The 14,445-nt window shown below is 40.5% G+C and overlaps 1 protein-coding gene across 1 annotated transcript; it reads left to right on the top strand.

Annotated features, from left to right (window-relative positions):
* Window positions 1-534: 534 nt before the first annotated feature.
* On the top strand, window positions 535-14,111 carry PRDM14 (PR/SET domain 14). The gene is made up of 7 exons (XM_073632814.1): window positions 535-1,132; window positions 1,727-1,774; window positions 1,882-2,039; window positions 3,028-3,298; window positions 4,830-5,032; window positions 9,010-9,111; window positions 13,884-14,111. The coding sequence occupies exons 1-7, from the start codon at window positions 535-537 to the stop codon at window positions 14,109-14,111; spliced, it is 1,608 nt and encodes a 535-aa protein (XP_073488915.1).
* Window positions 14,112-14,445: the final 334 nt, after the last annotated feature.

Below are 14,445 nucleotides of genomic sequence, written 5' to 3'. Positions count from 1 at the left end.
ACACACTGCACTGTCAGTAATCTGGCGACCTCACAGCAAAGCGTCCTTATTTTTTTTTATTATTTTTTTTGTCTATGTTGCACAATTTCTACTTGTAATAAATCGAAAAATGTAAATTTTTTCAGATTTTTTTTTTCTTATGGTTTTACAACAAACGGCACGCCAAAACGGCAAAAAAAAGTAGTGGGTTCACCTTTCGGCCTTTTTTTAAATATATTTTATGTTTAAAAAATGTGGGGGTACCTACTTGTCCGTTTGGATTTTCATTTAGAAATGTAATTTTAACAGTGAATCTAAATTTTTGCTCTCGGGGTTTTGTATACGGGTGGATGTAATGTACCAAAGCCATAATGTTTTAATTTTCTTAGAAACCAGCATAAAACGTTCAGCTATTTATTGAACCACCGTTGGCAGTAAAGCAATGTGATTTTTTTTTTTTTTTTAATTTGATTCAAACCTACAAATGTTGACAGTAATTTAGGCAGGAGGTTAAATGTCATTTGTCACTTTCAGGGAGGATCGGATCTTGGCAGAATGGCATTGTCTATACCCAACACCATGACCAATCCTGTGGACAGAAGCTTTCCCATTGATAGGCTTCCTATAAGCCCCCCAACCATAGGCTCTTATTTCCCCTCATTGTTTCCCCATGGTCACTACCTGGGCATCCTGGCAAACCCTCATGACATGTTTAATCCTCTGAAGTCCCTGGGCAGACTGGTCAACAAATCTTCACCATTGGGAACCTTCAATTTCAGAGACCTTCCCCCTGTCTTCACCCAAAGCTCTCCTCAGAGCCAGAACATGTTCAGCTCTCTGCCCACTTCATACCCCATCTTCAGTAAAGTCCAGCCTGGACTGTGCAGTAAGGAGGACCCCCAGACTAATGGACAGGCAGAGGGACCCCGAATTCCTTCCACCCCCCTAGAGAGCCCCAGAGTCAACAAGAAATGTAAGGGGGTCTCTCTGAGTTTGGCCAGTTTACAGGGTCCACCAAGCAGGACCTATCAGTTCACAGAAGATGATCTGCACACTGTGCTGTATGGGCACACCTGTGGCACCGAGACCAAACGTGCCCAACATAGCGCCACACACGCCATCTCTGGGCTAAGGATACCAACCAGCTCTGCAGGTCAGTACCGCTCACAGAACGCAGGTGAACGCACTCCCAGTTCTACAGATTCCATTCTCCAATGTGAACTATACCTTCTGCATGAAACCTGACCATACACCTTACAATCTCCACCTATCAAGTACCAGGGATGCAGGTTTGGATACATATTGAATGAATTGTTTTAGATAGGATTTATACATGGCATAGTTTTAGAGGCAATTGTGCAATACAATTGTAAGGTGTATGACCAAGTATCTAACCCATTCTTCCTCAAAGCATGACCGTTCCAATTATGCTACGTCTTCTTTGTGTGTGTGTGTGTGTGTGTGTATGTATGTGTGTGTGTGTGTGGTATATTATTTTTATAAATGTAATTTTGTGTGTATGTATATGTGTGTGTATATATATATTTATTTTTAGTGTATCCGACTGGAAACAATTAGCCTACAATGATTCTAATATAAATATTTTGGATTTACTTAAAGGGGCATTTAAAAGTCTATTTCTATAAGAGAGATATATTTATTATTATTATTATTATTATTATTATTTGCATCGTTCTTCCGTTCTTTCTTTTTTGTTTTAATAGTCATTTCTTGTTACATTGTGCAGGCTTGGACTCCCCGATATTGGACAGAGAGGCGCTACAACTTCCAGAAGGTAGATACAAGTTCATATTATATTATTTTTAATGACTGAAGACCATCTGTCAATTTGGAGATCCTGGTGGTGTCATTTCTTTATGAAATCTGTGGTTTTTTTTTCAGGTGTGGCCATCATGAGGACCAAGTATGGAGATCTTCCCAAATCAGGGGTCTTCAGCACAAACCTCATCCCTAAAGGGCTGAAATTCGGTCCGTTTCAGGGGAAAGTGGTCAATACAAGTGAAATAAAAACCTATGATGATAACTCACTGATGTGGGAGGTGAGAATAACGCCAATTAATTAAAAAGAAAAAAAAAACGCAACCAAGAACAAAAGACATGTAAATGACCTGTAATAACGTGATTCGTTGTGAGTAAAGAAAACATTGTATCTGATCCAAACACAAACAAATCTATCTAACTAGAATATAAATACTAATATACAGAGAGTGAAATATTGCGTTCCTCTTGTGTTGTCTGGATTGGTAGTTCCTATGAAGCTACATACTGGCCAGCTGATAAAGAATGAAAAAAGAAATACCTAAGATTTCCAGACTTCCCTACTGCAATAAAAAAAAAAGGACTAAAATGATCCTGAAATGAAATAAATAAAAAAACAAATGTATATAATTAGCTACTAATAATACAAGAGCAAAAAAAAGTTAAAGTTATTATTGTGGTTATTATATTTGCTTTTATTAATTTAGTTATTTATTATTTTATTATATCGTTATAGGATTGTTATTATAGGTAATAAAAGGAATACAAATTAGAACATTTAAGTCAATTGGGTACATTTTCTAAATTATGATTGGCATAGAATAGAGCTGTATGTCCGATTCTTTTCATGGCGATTGGTGGATATGGTGTCAGTAGTCATTGCAAAATCTGGGCAAAGATGGGTGATGACGGTACAAAACTAATATTTCTAGTAAGGTCACTTCTAGCTAGTGGTATTAGTAGTAACCTAAATTATAACTATTACTAAATAATATAACCATAATATACCTATTACCAAGGATAAGAATAAACTAAAATACAGAAACAGCAAATTAACGGTTAGCTCTTTAGTTGATAATTCATTGCCCTGAAATGGTAAGAGTTGTAGTCCATCACTTCTGGCTTAGATGCATATATAGAAAAGTCAATTCGTAATAATCAAAAATAACAAAATATGTTATAATATTGACTTCTGAGGTTATTCAGCTTTGATTCATATAATTTCAGTCTCCAGTAATACGTAATAATTTGTTTGTTTTCACTGGTTAGATTTTTGAAGACGGAAGACTCAGTCACTTCATAGACGGGAAGGGGGCATGTGGGCATTGGATGGCACTCGTGAACTGTGCCCGCTTCCCTGAGGAGCAGAACCTGATCGCAGTGCAAAGTGAGGGGGAGATTTACTATGAGACCTGTAAGGAGATCCTGCCCAACCAAGAACTGCTGGTCTGGTATGGCGATTGCTACCTCCAATTCCTGGGCATCCCTGTCAGTCTGAAGGGCACGGATGATGGCAGAGCCAGTTTCCAACACACAGAAGGTAAGCTCCCTAGAGGAAACCTCTCTTCCAGGGAAATGGCGCATGCAGAGGCTGCAGTGTTCTGCTATTGATGAGGAGTACAGAAGTCTTTATTTAAACCTCTGTAGCTTTGGGAAATATAACGGTTAGCTGCTCAGTAAAGTCCATCCAAACAAGCCCGTGTAATTGTTATTGACAAGAGCAGAATCAGATCAGGATTATCTGCTAAGTAATTATCTTGCAATGATTTAAGCTAATAGTTATCGGAATATACAAGCCACTGTTATCCTTCAATTTATGGATTTACCTATGGGGTGTGCTTTGTCCTTTCTGAGCTCTTACCAGAATAAATACCTAATATAAATTAGCCAAACATGGGGGGAGGGAAATTAAGCCAATCACTGCCTAAGGCTGACCATACACTAAACAATTTGATTGTACAATCCCCTTTTAGATCTACCATAATTTCTGTAGGGCAAGAGCCTGCCTGATTTGGTACTAAATAAATGGATTGCTTAAGTGTGTCTTTTATATGACATAGTTTTGTTAGCTCCAAAGGGAACCATAGTGACTGTACAATTTAGATTGTATAGTGTATGTCCAACCTTAAGCAAGGATAATGATCGCAAATCTAAGATATGCAGAGCAAAATTTATTGCAGTGATGATTACTGTTTCCTACCACGTACAACCCTTTTTTTCCTTTTAATTAAGTTCAGGTTTTAGACCTTCCATGAACTTTGTATTGAACTGATAAATGCTAATGTGTAAAACATTTGCATGCTGGTTACAATGCTTAGCCCATATATTTGCTATTTAAAAATGGTCATAGAGATATATAGATATAGAGAGATATCTATCTATCTATCTATCTATCTATCTATCTATCTATCTATCTATCTATCTATCTATCTATCTATCTATCTATCTATCTATCTATCTATCTATCTATCTATCGCTGGCATGCGTTTTCCAAGTATCTGATCCTTTCCCAGTCCTGTGTTTTATGCCCAATGTAGTAAAATGCATAATGTTATTACTATTGTCTCCACAGTGTGATATGCACTTTCTATTGTATTGTGGTGTTTACTGAGCTCTTTAGACCACGTTCACACTTTTGTATTCCGGTAATGCACACAGAAACTCGTTTCTGCACATGTTTGTTTCTCCGCAAACTCGGCTACCAGATATGCATTTTGTCACACAACAAAACACTTGAAAAAAGCACCACACCACACATTACAAAAATGCACAGGACTGCAAAAAAGGTGCAAGATCTACTTTGGCGCACGTAGGGCAGCTTATTTAAGGGAATGGCCTGCCCTATAGTGTTGCATGGCAAACTTGCACAAAAAGTGTGAAAGGAAAAACAAAAAAAAAGTGCATGTCTCAATGGGGCCTTAGTGAAATGGGGGGGGGGGGGGGGCTCTTGCATATGCCTAGGCTATCTACTGTAAATGATTGCTAGTAATGAATTCCCCAGCAGTACCCCATTGGACACAGAGGAGGGTGTTGGGGTTACATTAAAGTGTTGCTCTGATTGTGTCTTGCAGAGTCTGCAGAGGGATACAAGTGTGAGCGGTGTGGCAAAGTGTTTGCCTATAGATATTACCGTGACAAGCACCTGAAATACACCCGCTGTGTGGACCAGGGGGATAGAAAGTTTCCTTGCCATCTGTGTCAAAGGTCATTTGAGAAGAGGGACAGACTGAGGATTCACATTTTACATGTTCATGAGAAGCACAGACCGCACAAGGTAAGTTTATTTGATTTATTTTTATTTCAGGTACTTATATAGCGCCGTCAATTTACGCAGCGCTTTACATATACATTGTACATTCACATCAGTCCTTACCCTCAAGGAGCTTACAATCTAAGGTCCCTAACTCACATTCATACATACTAGGGACAATTTAGACAGGATCCAATTAACCTACCAGCATGTCTTTGGAGTGTGGGAGGAAACCGGAGTACCCGGAGGAAACCCACACAGACACAGGGAGAACATGCAAACTTCAGGCAGGTAGTGTCATGGTGGGGATTTGAACCAGCAACCCTTCTTACTGCTAGGCGAAAATGCTAACCACTACACCACTGTTCAGCCTCCTATCTTACCTTTGGCTGTATGTACTAATTATTGCCTATTTACTATACACATAGATATGGAGCTGGTTTTTCGTTAATAAAGCCACAAGTACAACCAGTCCTGATAAAGATGGTGCAAGGGGTGGTAAAAGGTTTGGATTTATGACTGGGCTCAGTAGGCCTGAGCTATAAAACAGTGATGGCTTTTCCTTTTGAATAGTCTTTGGCTAAATATTTTTTTCCCTTCCATAAATAATAAAGAAGGCATCTCATTAAAGCTTATTAACACACTTAAACTATGCAAACCAGGTTAGGACCAACAATAAAATAAGAGAACTCTTTGTAAAAGAGGCGATCCTAGCAGAAGGGTGTTGCTTTGGGTGCCAAAGCTAGAGTGCCTATGGGCTCCTGTGATAGAAACCTGGCTCTGGATGTTCATGTCAGTGGATTACGGGTGTGTTTGTGTCAGAATCCTCCATTGCTGTCCAATGGACCATGGCTCTCAAAAGAATATCCACCACAGATTAAACATTAGGGTTTACTTATTATGGGTAAGTGGCTTTGGTGATGTCACAGTGATATGCTCAGCGGTGATGATGTAGCAAGTGTTTTAAAATCAATAATGAGGGCAAAATTGACAGCTTCTGTCATGACAAAAGAAGCAAGAGAGCTGGCTGGGACAATGTGGTCCCCCCCTTACATACATACATACATTCCATTTCAGTCTTTTCCGGGCAACAGTCATAATTTGGAACCTCTGCCATCAGGTTAGACCCTTTACAATCCAGCATCTAGTTAGGCGAATAGGTTGTTTGCTTCTTTCGGCATTTAAGCTGAAAAGAAAATGGTTTATTGGCAGCATAATGTATCATCTGAAGCTGTTCACTTCACCGGGTATAGGAGAGGGTTTACAGCTACTTTAAGGAAGCTTGTGGCTAATACACAGCCAGAGCCTTTATTCCTGAAGGAGAATCTGATGTCGGCTCACAGACAGACCTCAATCCAAATTGGGTAAGACCAGGCAGAGATCCTTAAAATCTCAATGGACCAGGAATTAGCTCCATAGTCAATGGACATCAGGGTAGCCAAAGTAACCCAAAAAGAAAAAACTCATCATAGTATAAAAAAACCTATAACTTTAATAGTAAAAAAGGTAATGCACTTACAGCAAGGAGTAGAATAAAAAAGCATTGGTTAAAAGCCGACCGGCTTGCATAGACCACCCGTCCTTCCAGGATCATAGCAACGTGGTGTTGTCCTCCCGACACGTTTCGTCACAAGCTGCTGTTGTCCTGGGGCATGATTCCGGCAGGACTGGTGGTCTATGTTCCCCAGAAAAGACAGAAATAGAATGTGTGTCTGTGTGTGTGTGGCAGCTCTTACTTCTTTTGTCTTTGTGTCATGACAGATCCTGTCAATTATGCCCTTTTTATTATTGCTTTTAAAACACTTTCTACATTATCACCACTGAGCATAATTTAATTTGTATGTAGGTTAGCGCAGCTCTATTTTGTCTTTGTATTTTCTTTGTATCTCACGGCAAAGCTGTTTTGTATTACATATATTTAGCGCAGTATTTTTTCTTATTGTAAGATATTCATGAACGTGAGATTTCAGAATATAGTCCTTCACCACCTGGAAATAATCATCATCTTTCCTCTGTGGACCTTTTGCACTCTTAAATATATTTCTGGTAATTAGATTGCATAAGACACTCTATATTCAGCCTTTAAAGATGAGTTAATAATTGGCAAGTAATTTGCCTGGACCCCTGTCTTTGGTGTGTGGGCTATTGTGATGACTCTGCTTGGTCTTTTACAGTGAAAGAGTTAAGCCAAGTCACGGGTGGCTGCCATTATCTCAGCAGGGTTTGGCTGCAGGCCCCATATTTAGACCTGAAAGGCTTGTAAACTGAAATAGATCCAGGTCTGGCTCAATGAGACACACTTTCATTTCACGGGCCAGCTTACATTATTTAACAGTTCAGTTGACTGAGAAGATTTTCTTGAGTGTTCTACACATATTTGGGGCTAATGCATTGTGTGTAATATTAGAGATGCGTCTAGGATCAATACAAGGTTCTCTTCACTGTCATACACTAAGCCGTCAAGAATACTACTGGTACCTGGGAACCCATTCCATCACCACAAACCCTATCACTGACTACTTTTCATTTCATGTAGTTACATAGTTAGTCCGGCTGAAAAAAGACACAAGTCCATCCACTTCAACCAATAGAAGGGGAAAAAAAATTACAATCCTATATACACGATCCTATACCCACAGTTGATCCAGAGGAAGGGAACAAAAAGCCAATGATCCAATTTGTTCCAGCAAGGGAAAAAATTCCTTCCTGATTCCTCCCTGAATTGCCCGATGTAAGAGCTTTCATTAGAACTTCCAGTGTTCCCGGGGCTCACGTCACATAGCTCCACCTTTTGGCCCGGTGCCTTTGATAGACAGAACGCCGATCCAATGCGGGACATGTGACGTCATCAAAGGCGTCGGGCCAAGAGATGGGGCTATGTGACGATGAGCCCCGGGAAGACAGGAAATTCAAATGAAAGCTATTACAGCGGGTAATCCCGCTCTCTGCTGATCCGGGTGGCTTGCCTCTTCCTCTGCATAGGTGGGGCTTTATGGGGCACAGGCAGACCAGGCTGTTTTGGGCACAGGTAACGCTGTATGGGGCACAGGTCACGCTGTATTGGGCACAGGTCACGCTGTATTGGGCACAGGTCACGCTGTATGTGGCACAGGTCACGCTGCATTGACACTAGGGCAGCTGTGGGGGGGGGGGGGGGGGGGCTGTTTGCAGGGGGGCCCCATACAACATTTTGCTATGGGGCCCTGCTATTTCTAGTTACGCCCCTGCCTGGATCAACTTTACCTAAACATAATATAACTGGTTACTAATATTTATATCTAGGAAAGAATCCAGGCTTTGTTTAAAGGGGGAAAAGAAATAAATCTACTAATGTATTTGGCATCCTGTGCTGGACAATGTTGAAATCATAATGTGAAACTATAATGGCCGTCTCAATTTTCACTATGGCACTTCTGTAAGGTTTATCATGTATGTAGATGGTGCGTATGATCTAAAATCTGTAACGGGTAGATTTCTATACTTAAACATTAACCTGCCCATTGATACTGCACATTTGAGTTAGTGCCCCTTCACACTTTCAGGTAAAAATCCCATTTATTCTCATGCGGTTTGTTCACTTCTAGAACATTGCATATTACTTACATTAAGTGGGCCTATTCCACTAGATTGTAAAAATTGCACAAATTGTTTGTATCATGCAGTGTAGAATATTCAATTGTATAGTGTAGTTAAAAAAAAAAAATTAGTTTGCACATTATTCTACTCCTTCTGTAAATCCGCCCTTTTGGACCTTCTTCTCTCCCGCATGCATCCTCTAATAATACGTAATGTCAAAACACATTCACATTGGAGACCATAAACACAGCTATTGAAAAACAATCATCCTCAATCAATGTTACTCTAGCCACAAGCGTCAACTCTCCATATGGTAACAAAGCACTAGTCATATAGTGCTTTTAAGATCCTAAACTGGTAATTGTGATGACATCTGGGTCAAGTTCAATATTGGTCATTTTCTTGTATGTTTGATCTGATTTTAGTGCACAGTGTGTGGGAAAAGTTTCTCTCAGTCCTCCAGCCTGAACAAGCACATGAGAGTCCATTCCGGGGAGAGACCTTATAAATGTGTCTACTGCAACAAGGTAAAGTTACTGGCAGCCTCCCTCATTGCCATTGTTCTCCATTCCTTCTATCTGTCAGAGGAAAATGACAAACTATTTTATATTAAGGATTTGCAGTATTGTGTACTATAGATATTCAGAGATGGAAACCATGATATAGGACAGTGTCTGGATCTTTCTAATCCTATCATGTATATACTGGGGTTTATTTACGAACACCGGAGAGTGCAAAATCTGGTGCTGCTGTGCATGGTAGCCAATCAGCTTCTAACTTCAGCTTGTTCAATAAAGCTTTGACAAACACATTGGAAGCTGATTGGTTTCTATGCAGAGCTGCACCAGATTTTAGTTTATCAACCCCATAGGGGATAACAATTTTTTTTTCAAAAACGCTATGCTAAGGAAAGGTTTACAAGTCTGTATTATGGTGAATCACAATTAGTGGTGTTGGGAGCCATATGTCTTTGAGCCTTGGAGCCAAGGGTAAAGCTGACCACACGTTCTACGATCTGAATTTTATAAAGTCTGTTAGATTTATTAACAACTGTGTAATTCTTATCTGATTCTATCAAAATGTAATGGATTCTTTAACTACTTCAATACAGGGCACTTACACCCCCTTCCTGCCCAAGCAATTTTCAGCTTTCAGCGCTGTCGCTGTTTAAATGACAATTGCGCGGTCATACAACACTGTACCCAAACAGAATTGTTTTCATGTTGTTCCCACAAATTTTTTTTGCTAAACAAATAAAAAAAAGTCCTAAAATTTTGGAAGAAAAAAAACTGTTTTTCTTTTGTTTCTGTTAAGGCGGCACCGATGAGCTGGCACTGATGGCTATTAATAGGTGGCACTGGTGGGCACTCATGGGTGGCACTGGTGGGTACTAATGGGTAGCACTGATAGGCGACACTGATGGGCACTGATACGTGGCATTGATGGGCACTGATATGCGGCTTTGATAGACATCACTGATGGCACTGGCAAGAATTGGGGATGGGCACTGGCAGCTCTCTGGGCACTGATTGGCACTTCCCTGGTGGTCCAGTGTGGTGGCAATCCCTGGTGGGTATCCGAGGGGGGGCTGCGCTGATGAACAATCAGCACAAACCCCCCCCCCTGTCAGGAGAGCAGCCGATCGGCTCTCCTCTACTCGCGTCTGTCAGACGCAAGTGAGGAAAAGCCGATCAATGGCTCTTCCTGTTTACATCGTGATCAGCCATGATTGGACATGGCTGAACACATGGTAAAGAGCCTCCGTCAGAGGCTCTTTACCAAGATCAGTGTAGCGGTGTGTCAAACTGACATACCACCCCACTGATCGCCGCGATGCGCGCCCCCATGGGCCCACAAGAGCGGTCGTTCCGGAGGGCCGTCATGACGTCCACACCCAACAAGAGCTGCGCCGCCAGCTGTCAATTGACGGCCAGCGGGCGGGAAGTGGTTAAGAAGACCCTTGCTACGTAGTAATTGAGCAGGCCATCAATCCAGAAGCGATTGACAGAGATTGTTCAATCAAATTGGAGGCCAATTTTACCCACATTTGATGTTTTTAGAGAAAAGGTGTGCTCACACTTGTTCAGTATATCCAGCGCATGTACTTTAAGTAGAAATTCCATTCATTCCAATATGAGATGCAGTTTAAAGCGGAACTAAACTTTCAATCAACAATAACTATTTTTAATCCTCGTGCTGCTAGCATTAGTACATTGATGGGTAGGTATATTATAGTAACTTGTTTAAAAAAAAAAAAAATGTACATTTCTTTTTATTACATTATTTGCCTTCTGGTATCTGGCCTAGGCCACAATGATGATCATACATCCCAGGAGTCTTCATGGGTGTTTTTTTTTCTCATTTGGAGGGGGGCTTTCTCAGTTTAAGCATGCCCTCCTGCCTGCATGCCTGAGCTAAGGGCAGATTGATTTCAGGAAATAAAAGCTACATGAATCATCTGCCCTTATTCAAAATGGCTGTGGCCAATAAACTGTGGTGTTTTTCAAAGTGATTTTTCAACAAAATAAAGCATGGAGACCTGGATAGATGAGTGAATTTACTTTGAATATTAAAAATTAAATGGTGTTTCTGGTGCTCAGATACAGTTTAGTTCCTCTTTAAATATTACAATGCTGTATTTGTGTGTGTGTGTGTTTTATGTTAAGGGCCACTGACATTAATGGGGAAAGCTCAAAAATCCATTTTATATAGATTTGAAATTCTGAATGTGTCTTCAATTTGTACAATAAAGAATATAAGTGTATGCATGATACCAGTAAGTGCAGGGCTGGTGCTACCACTAGGCAAACTAGGCAGCCCCCTTTGCAAGCACCGATCTCTGTATAGCCTTTAGTGAAGCAGCTGACATCTGCTTCTCCTCCTCTTCCTCCCACAGCTGTCAGCTGAAATGCCGTACAGGAAGATCGGTGCTTGCAGCTGTCCCTCTAGCTGCACCAATCATCCCCGACAGTCCTCCATCTCCAGCCTCTGTGTCCTCCTTCTCTGGCCTCCCTCTGTGTCCTCCTCCAGCCCCCCCTTGTCATGCTCCTCCTCTGACCCCCCCTTCCCCCCGGGCTGCATTCCCTCCTCTCCCACCAGCTGTGGGGTATGTGTCAGTATGGAGAGCGGAGGAAGGGGCCAGTAAATATGTAATTTACCGGCCCCCTCTATTTCTGAATTGGACATAGTGAGCACTCGCTATCGATCACTCCTGTGTCCTCTGATAACTGAGCATAGTAACCTGTGATTACTCTGCTTCAGTTTATGAATGGATGGGAGTCGCTGTCTCCTGTCCATTCATCTTCAATGCTGAGGCTACAGAGAAAGGGACTGGGGAATCTCTGTCCTCAGTCCCTTTCTCTGTCTCAAAGGGGAGATGGCAGGGGGTCTGTTCAGACCCCTGATATCTCACCAAAGCCCCCCAACAGGGCTGATAAAAAAAATAAATAAAAAAATACAATAAATAAAAAAAAATTAAATGGTATAAAAATAAAAGATTACTGACACCATCCCCCCTGCCCTACCGACACTTTCCACTGCCCCAACCCTCTGAAGTTAGAAGCCGATTGGCTACCGTGCACAGCCGCACCAGAATTTGCACTCTCCAGTTTTAGTAAATCAACTCCACTGTGTAGCTACATGTACATAAGTGGAAGGTCTCTAAATTCTGAGAAGATCTGTAGTAAGAAATACTACATTTCCTACAGTCTTGGGCTTAAGAAAGCTATTCCCGGCATGTTTTCGTCTTCCAGGAAAGCCTAAATTTACCAAAATACATGGGAATATTTGCAATGGCAAACAGTTAGACTCCACACTCAGTGTAGTTGATTGACCTAAAGGAGTAGGTTCGATTAACTTAGCTTTGTAAATAAGGTGTCACAATGTTTGCTTTGAATATCCAAAAATGAACATGGTCTCTTCCTTTGGTAAATCGACCCCACTGCATGCTGGACAATGTTCTCATGTTGCAGTTCTACAACAGGTGATCCCGTATCTACGGCAAACTTCGGTTATACAGGTCTTTTCTGGAAAATGCTAATGATGGCTAGAAGCTATGCCATTAAAATGCATATGCTCCCAAGGTGAATCCAGAGTTTGTCCAGCCCCAGGCTATTGTGATTAAATGATCTTGAAACCACCCATTATACACATAGCACACCATACTGTTTACCACTCTTTCCCCCTCCATGGGTTTGACCAAACTGTGTTTCTGCTAATCAGCTATCCCCTCCCGCACACAATGCAGCATGCTTCCATACTCTTGATTGCTAATTACCCAGCACATCCATGATCCTGATCTGACGGCCTACTAGATGAATTTCTTTTTTTATTTTCTTAATTACATATCAGAGAAATATTGTTAGAGTAAGAAAACTCCTGCCCTGAATCTAAACAGCAGTTATAATTCCCTCCAATTAAAACACAATTAAAGTGTATCTTAAAGCAGTATTAAACCAAAAAGCAAACATTTTAGATACGTTTTTGGATAGAGTGTATCAGGTTTTTATTGCTAAATCGGTCTAATCCACCCAGAATCATGTCCTACTCGCTCCTTAGGCTTGTTCGCATGTAAATCCAGCACAATGCACAGGTTAATTTTTAAAGTGCGTAATTGTAAAGTGCAAGCCAAAAGTGCAAAGATATAACAGTGCAAAAAGAGACATATATCCACTGGCATTTTGGGGCCTCAGTGGAGTAACAGACATCTTTCACAAGGAGAGGACTCCAAAAGAGTGGATATATCTCTTTATGCACTTTCTGACTTTTTTTATACACTTTGTTTGCACTTTACAATTATGCACTTTAAAATTAACCCCCCCTTTTTTCTTTTTTTTTCTATTTTTCAGGTTTACCTGTGTGGTCTTTTCATGTTAACAAGGCTTTTATTGTTGCCCGTGTTACCACTGGAGAGGTTTATTTGTCCTGATGGCCACTCTCACAGGAACAGATAGTGATAGGAAATCCAAAATATTGATTTGCCATCTATACAGGAATAGAGGGGAATCTTACAATAGGCACACTTGTTCAGGGATTTCTTTGTTTCGGAGAGATTTCCTCTTACTTCTGCTGTATCTCCAAGACAGGAAGGGAAGGTAAATCTCCCCAGTGACACATGGGCAGCAAAAAAAAAAAAAAAATTCATTACTTTATCCAAAACTAAAAAAAGTTTTGGCTTTTAAATATGATTTAATAATTTCAGCAGGAGATCTTCTTTAACTAAAAAGTCAGCAATTTCTGTATCAGCTTTTCCTTTCCATTTGGCTGCTTGAAGTAATGTTCATGTGTTCTTCCATTTTAGGCATTTACAGCATCCAGTATCCTTCGCACTCATATCCGGCAACATTCGGGTGAGAAGCCTTTTAAGTGTAAACACTGCGGAAAAGCCTTTGCCTCTCATGCAGCCCATGACAGCCATGTGCGCCGCACTCACCTTAAAGATAAGGCGTACAGCTGTACATTGTGTGGACAGAACTTCTTGGAAATGGAGGACTTCCGATATCACATGCAGATCCACTCTGCTCTCTAACCAACCCCTCCACCGATTGCTGCTACCTGTCTGTCTTCTTAACACTGTGCCAACTATTTTAGTTGATTCTAATTATTATTTATGTTTTATTTCATTGGCAATAATTTATTTAACTTATTGAAACCATTATTTTATTAATGTTTTAATTTATGCATTGACAATGTACATATGTTATAAATATATTCAGAATTTACGAAGTTTCCAACTATATGCTTTAAGTGGAAAGAGGGCAGAAAATATGACATTCCTTTAGTAAGCTCGGTTATTTGAATATTGAAATGAAAAACTTTATGTGTAAGATGCTGTAAATATACAGGTACTGCTTTTCTTTTCA

This window comes from Aquarana catesbeiana, linkage group LG05, assembly GCF_042186555.1.
Source record: "Aquarana catesbeiana isolate 2022-GZ linkage group LG05, ASM4218655v1, whole genome shotgun sequence".
NCBI lineage: Eukaryota > Metazoa > Chordata > Amphibia > Anura > Ranidae > Aquarana > Aquarana catesbeiana.
Note: the sequence above shows the minus strand (reverse complement) of the source record. Positions and strands in the feature narration are given on the sequence as shown.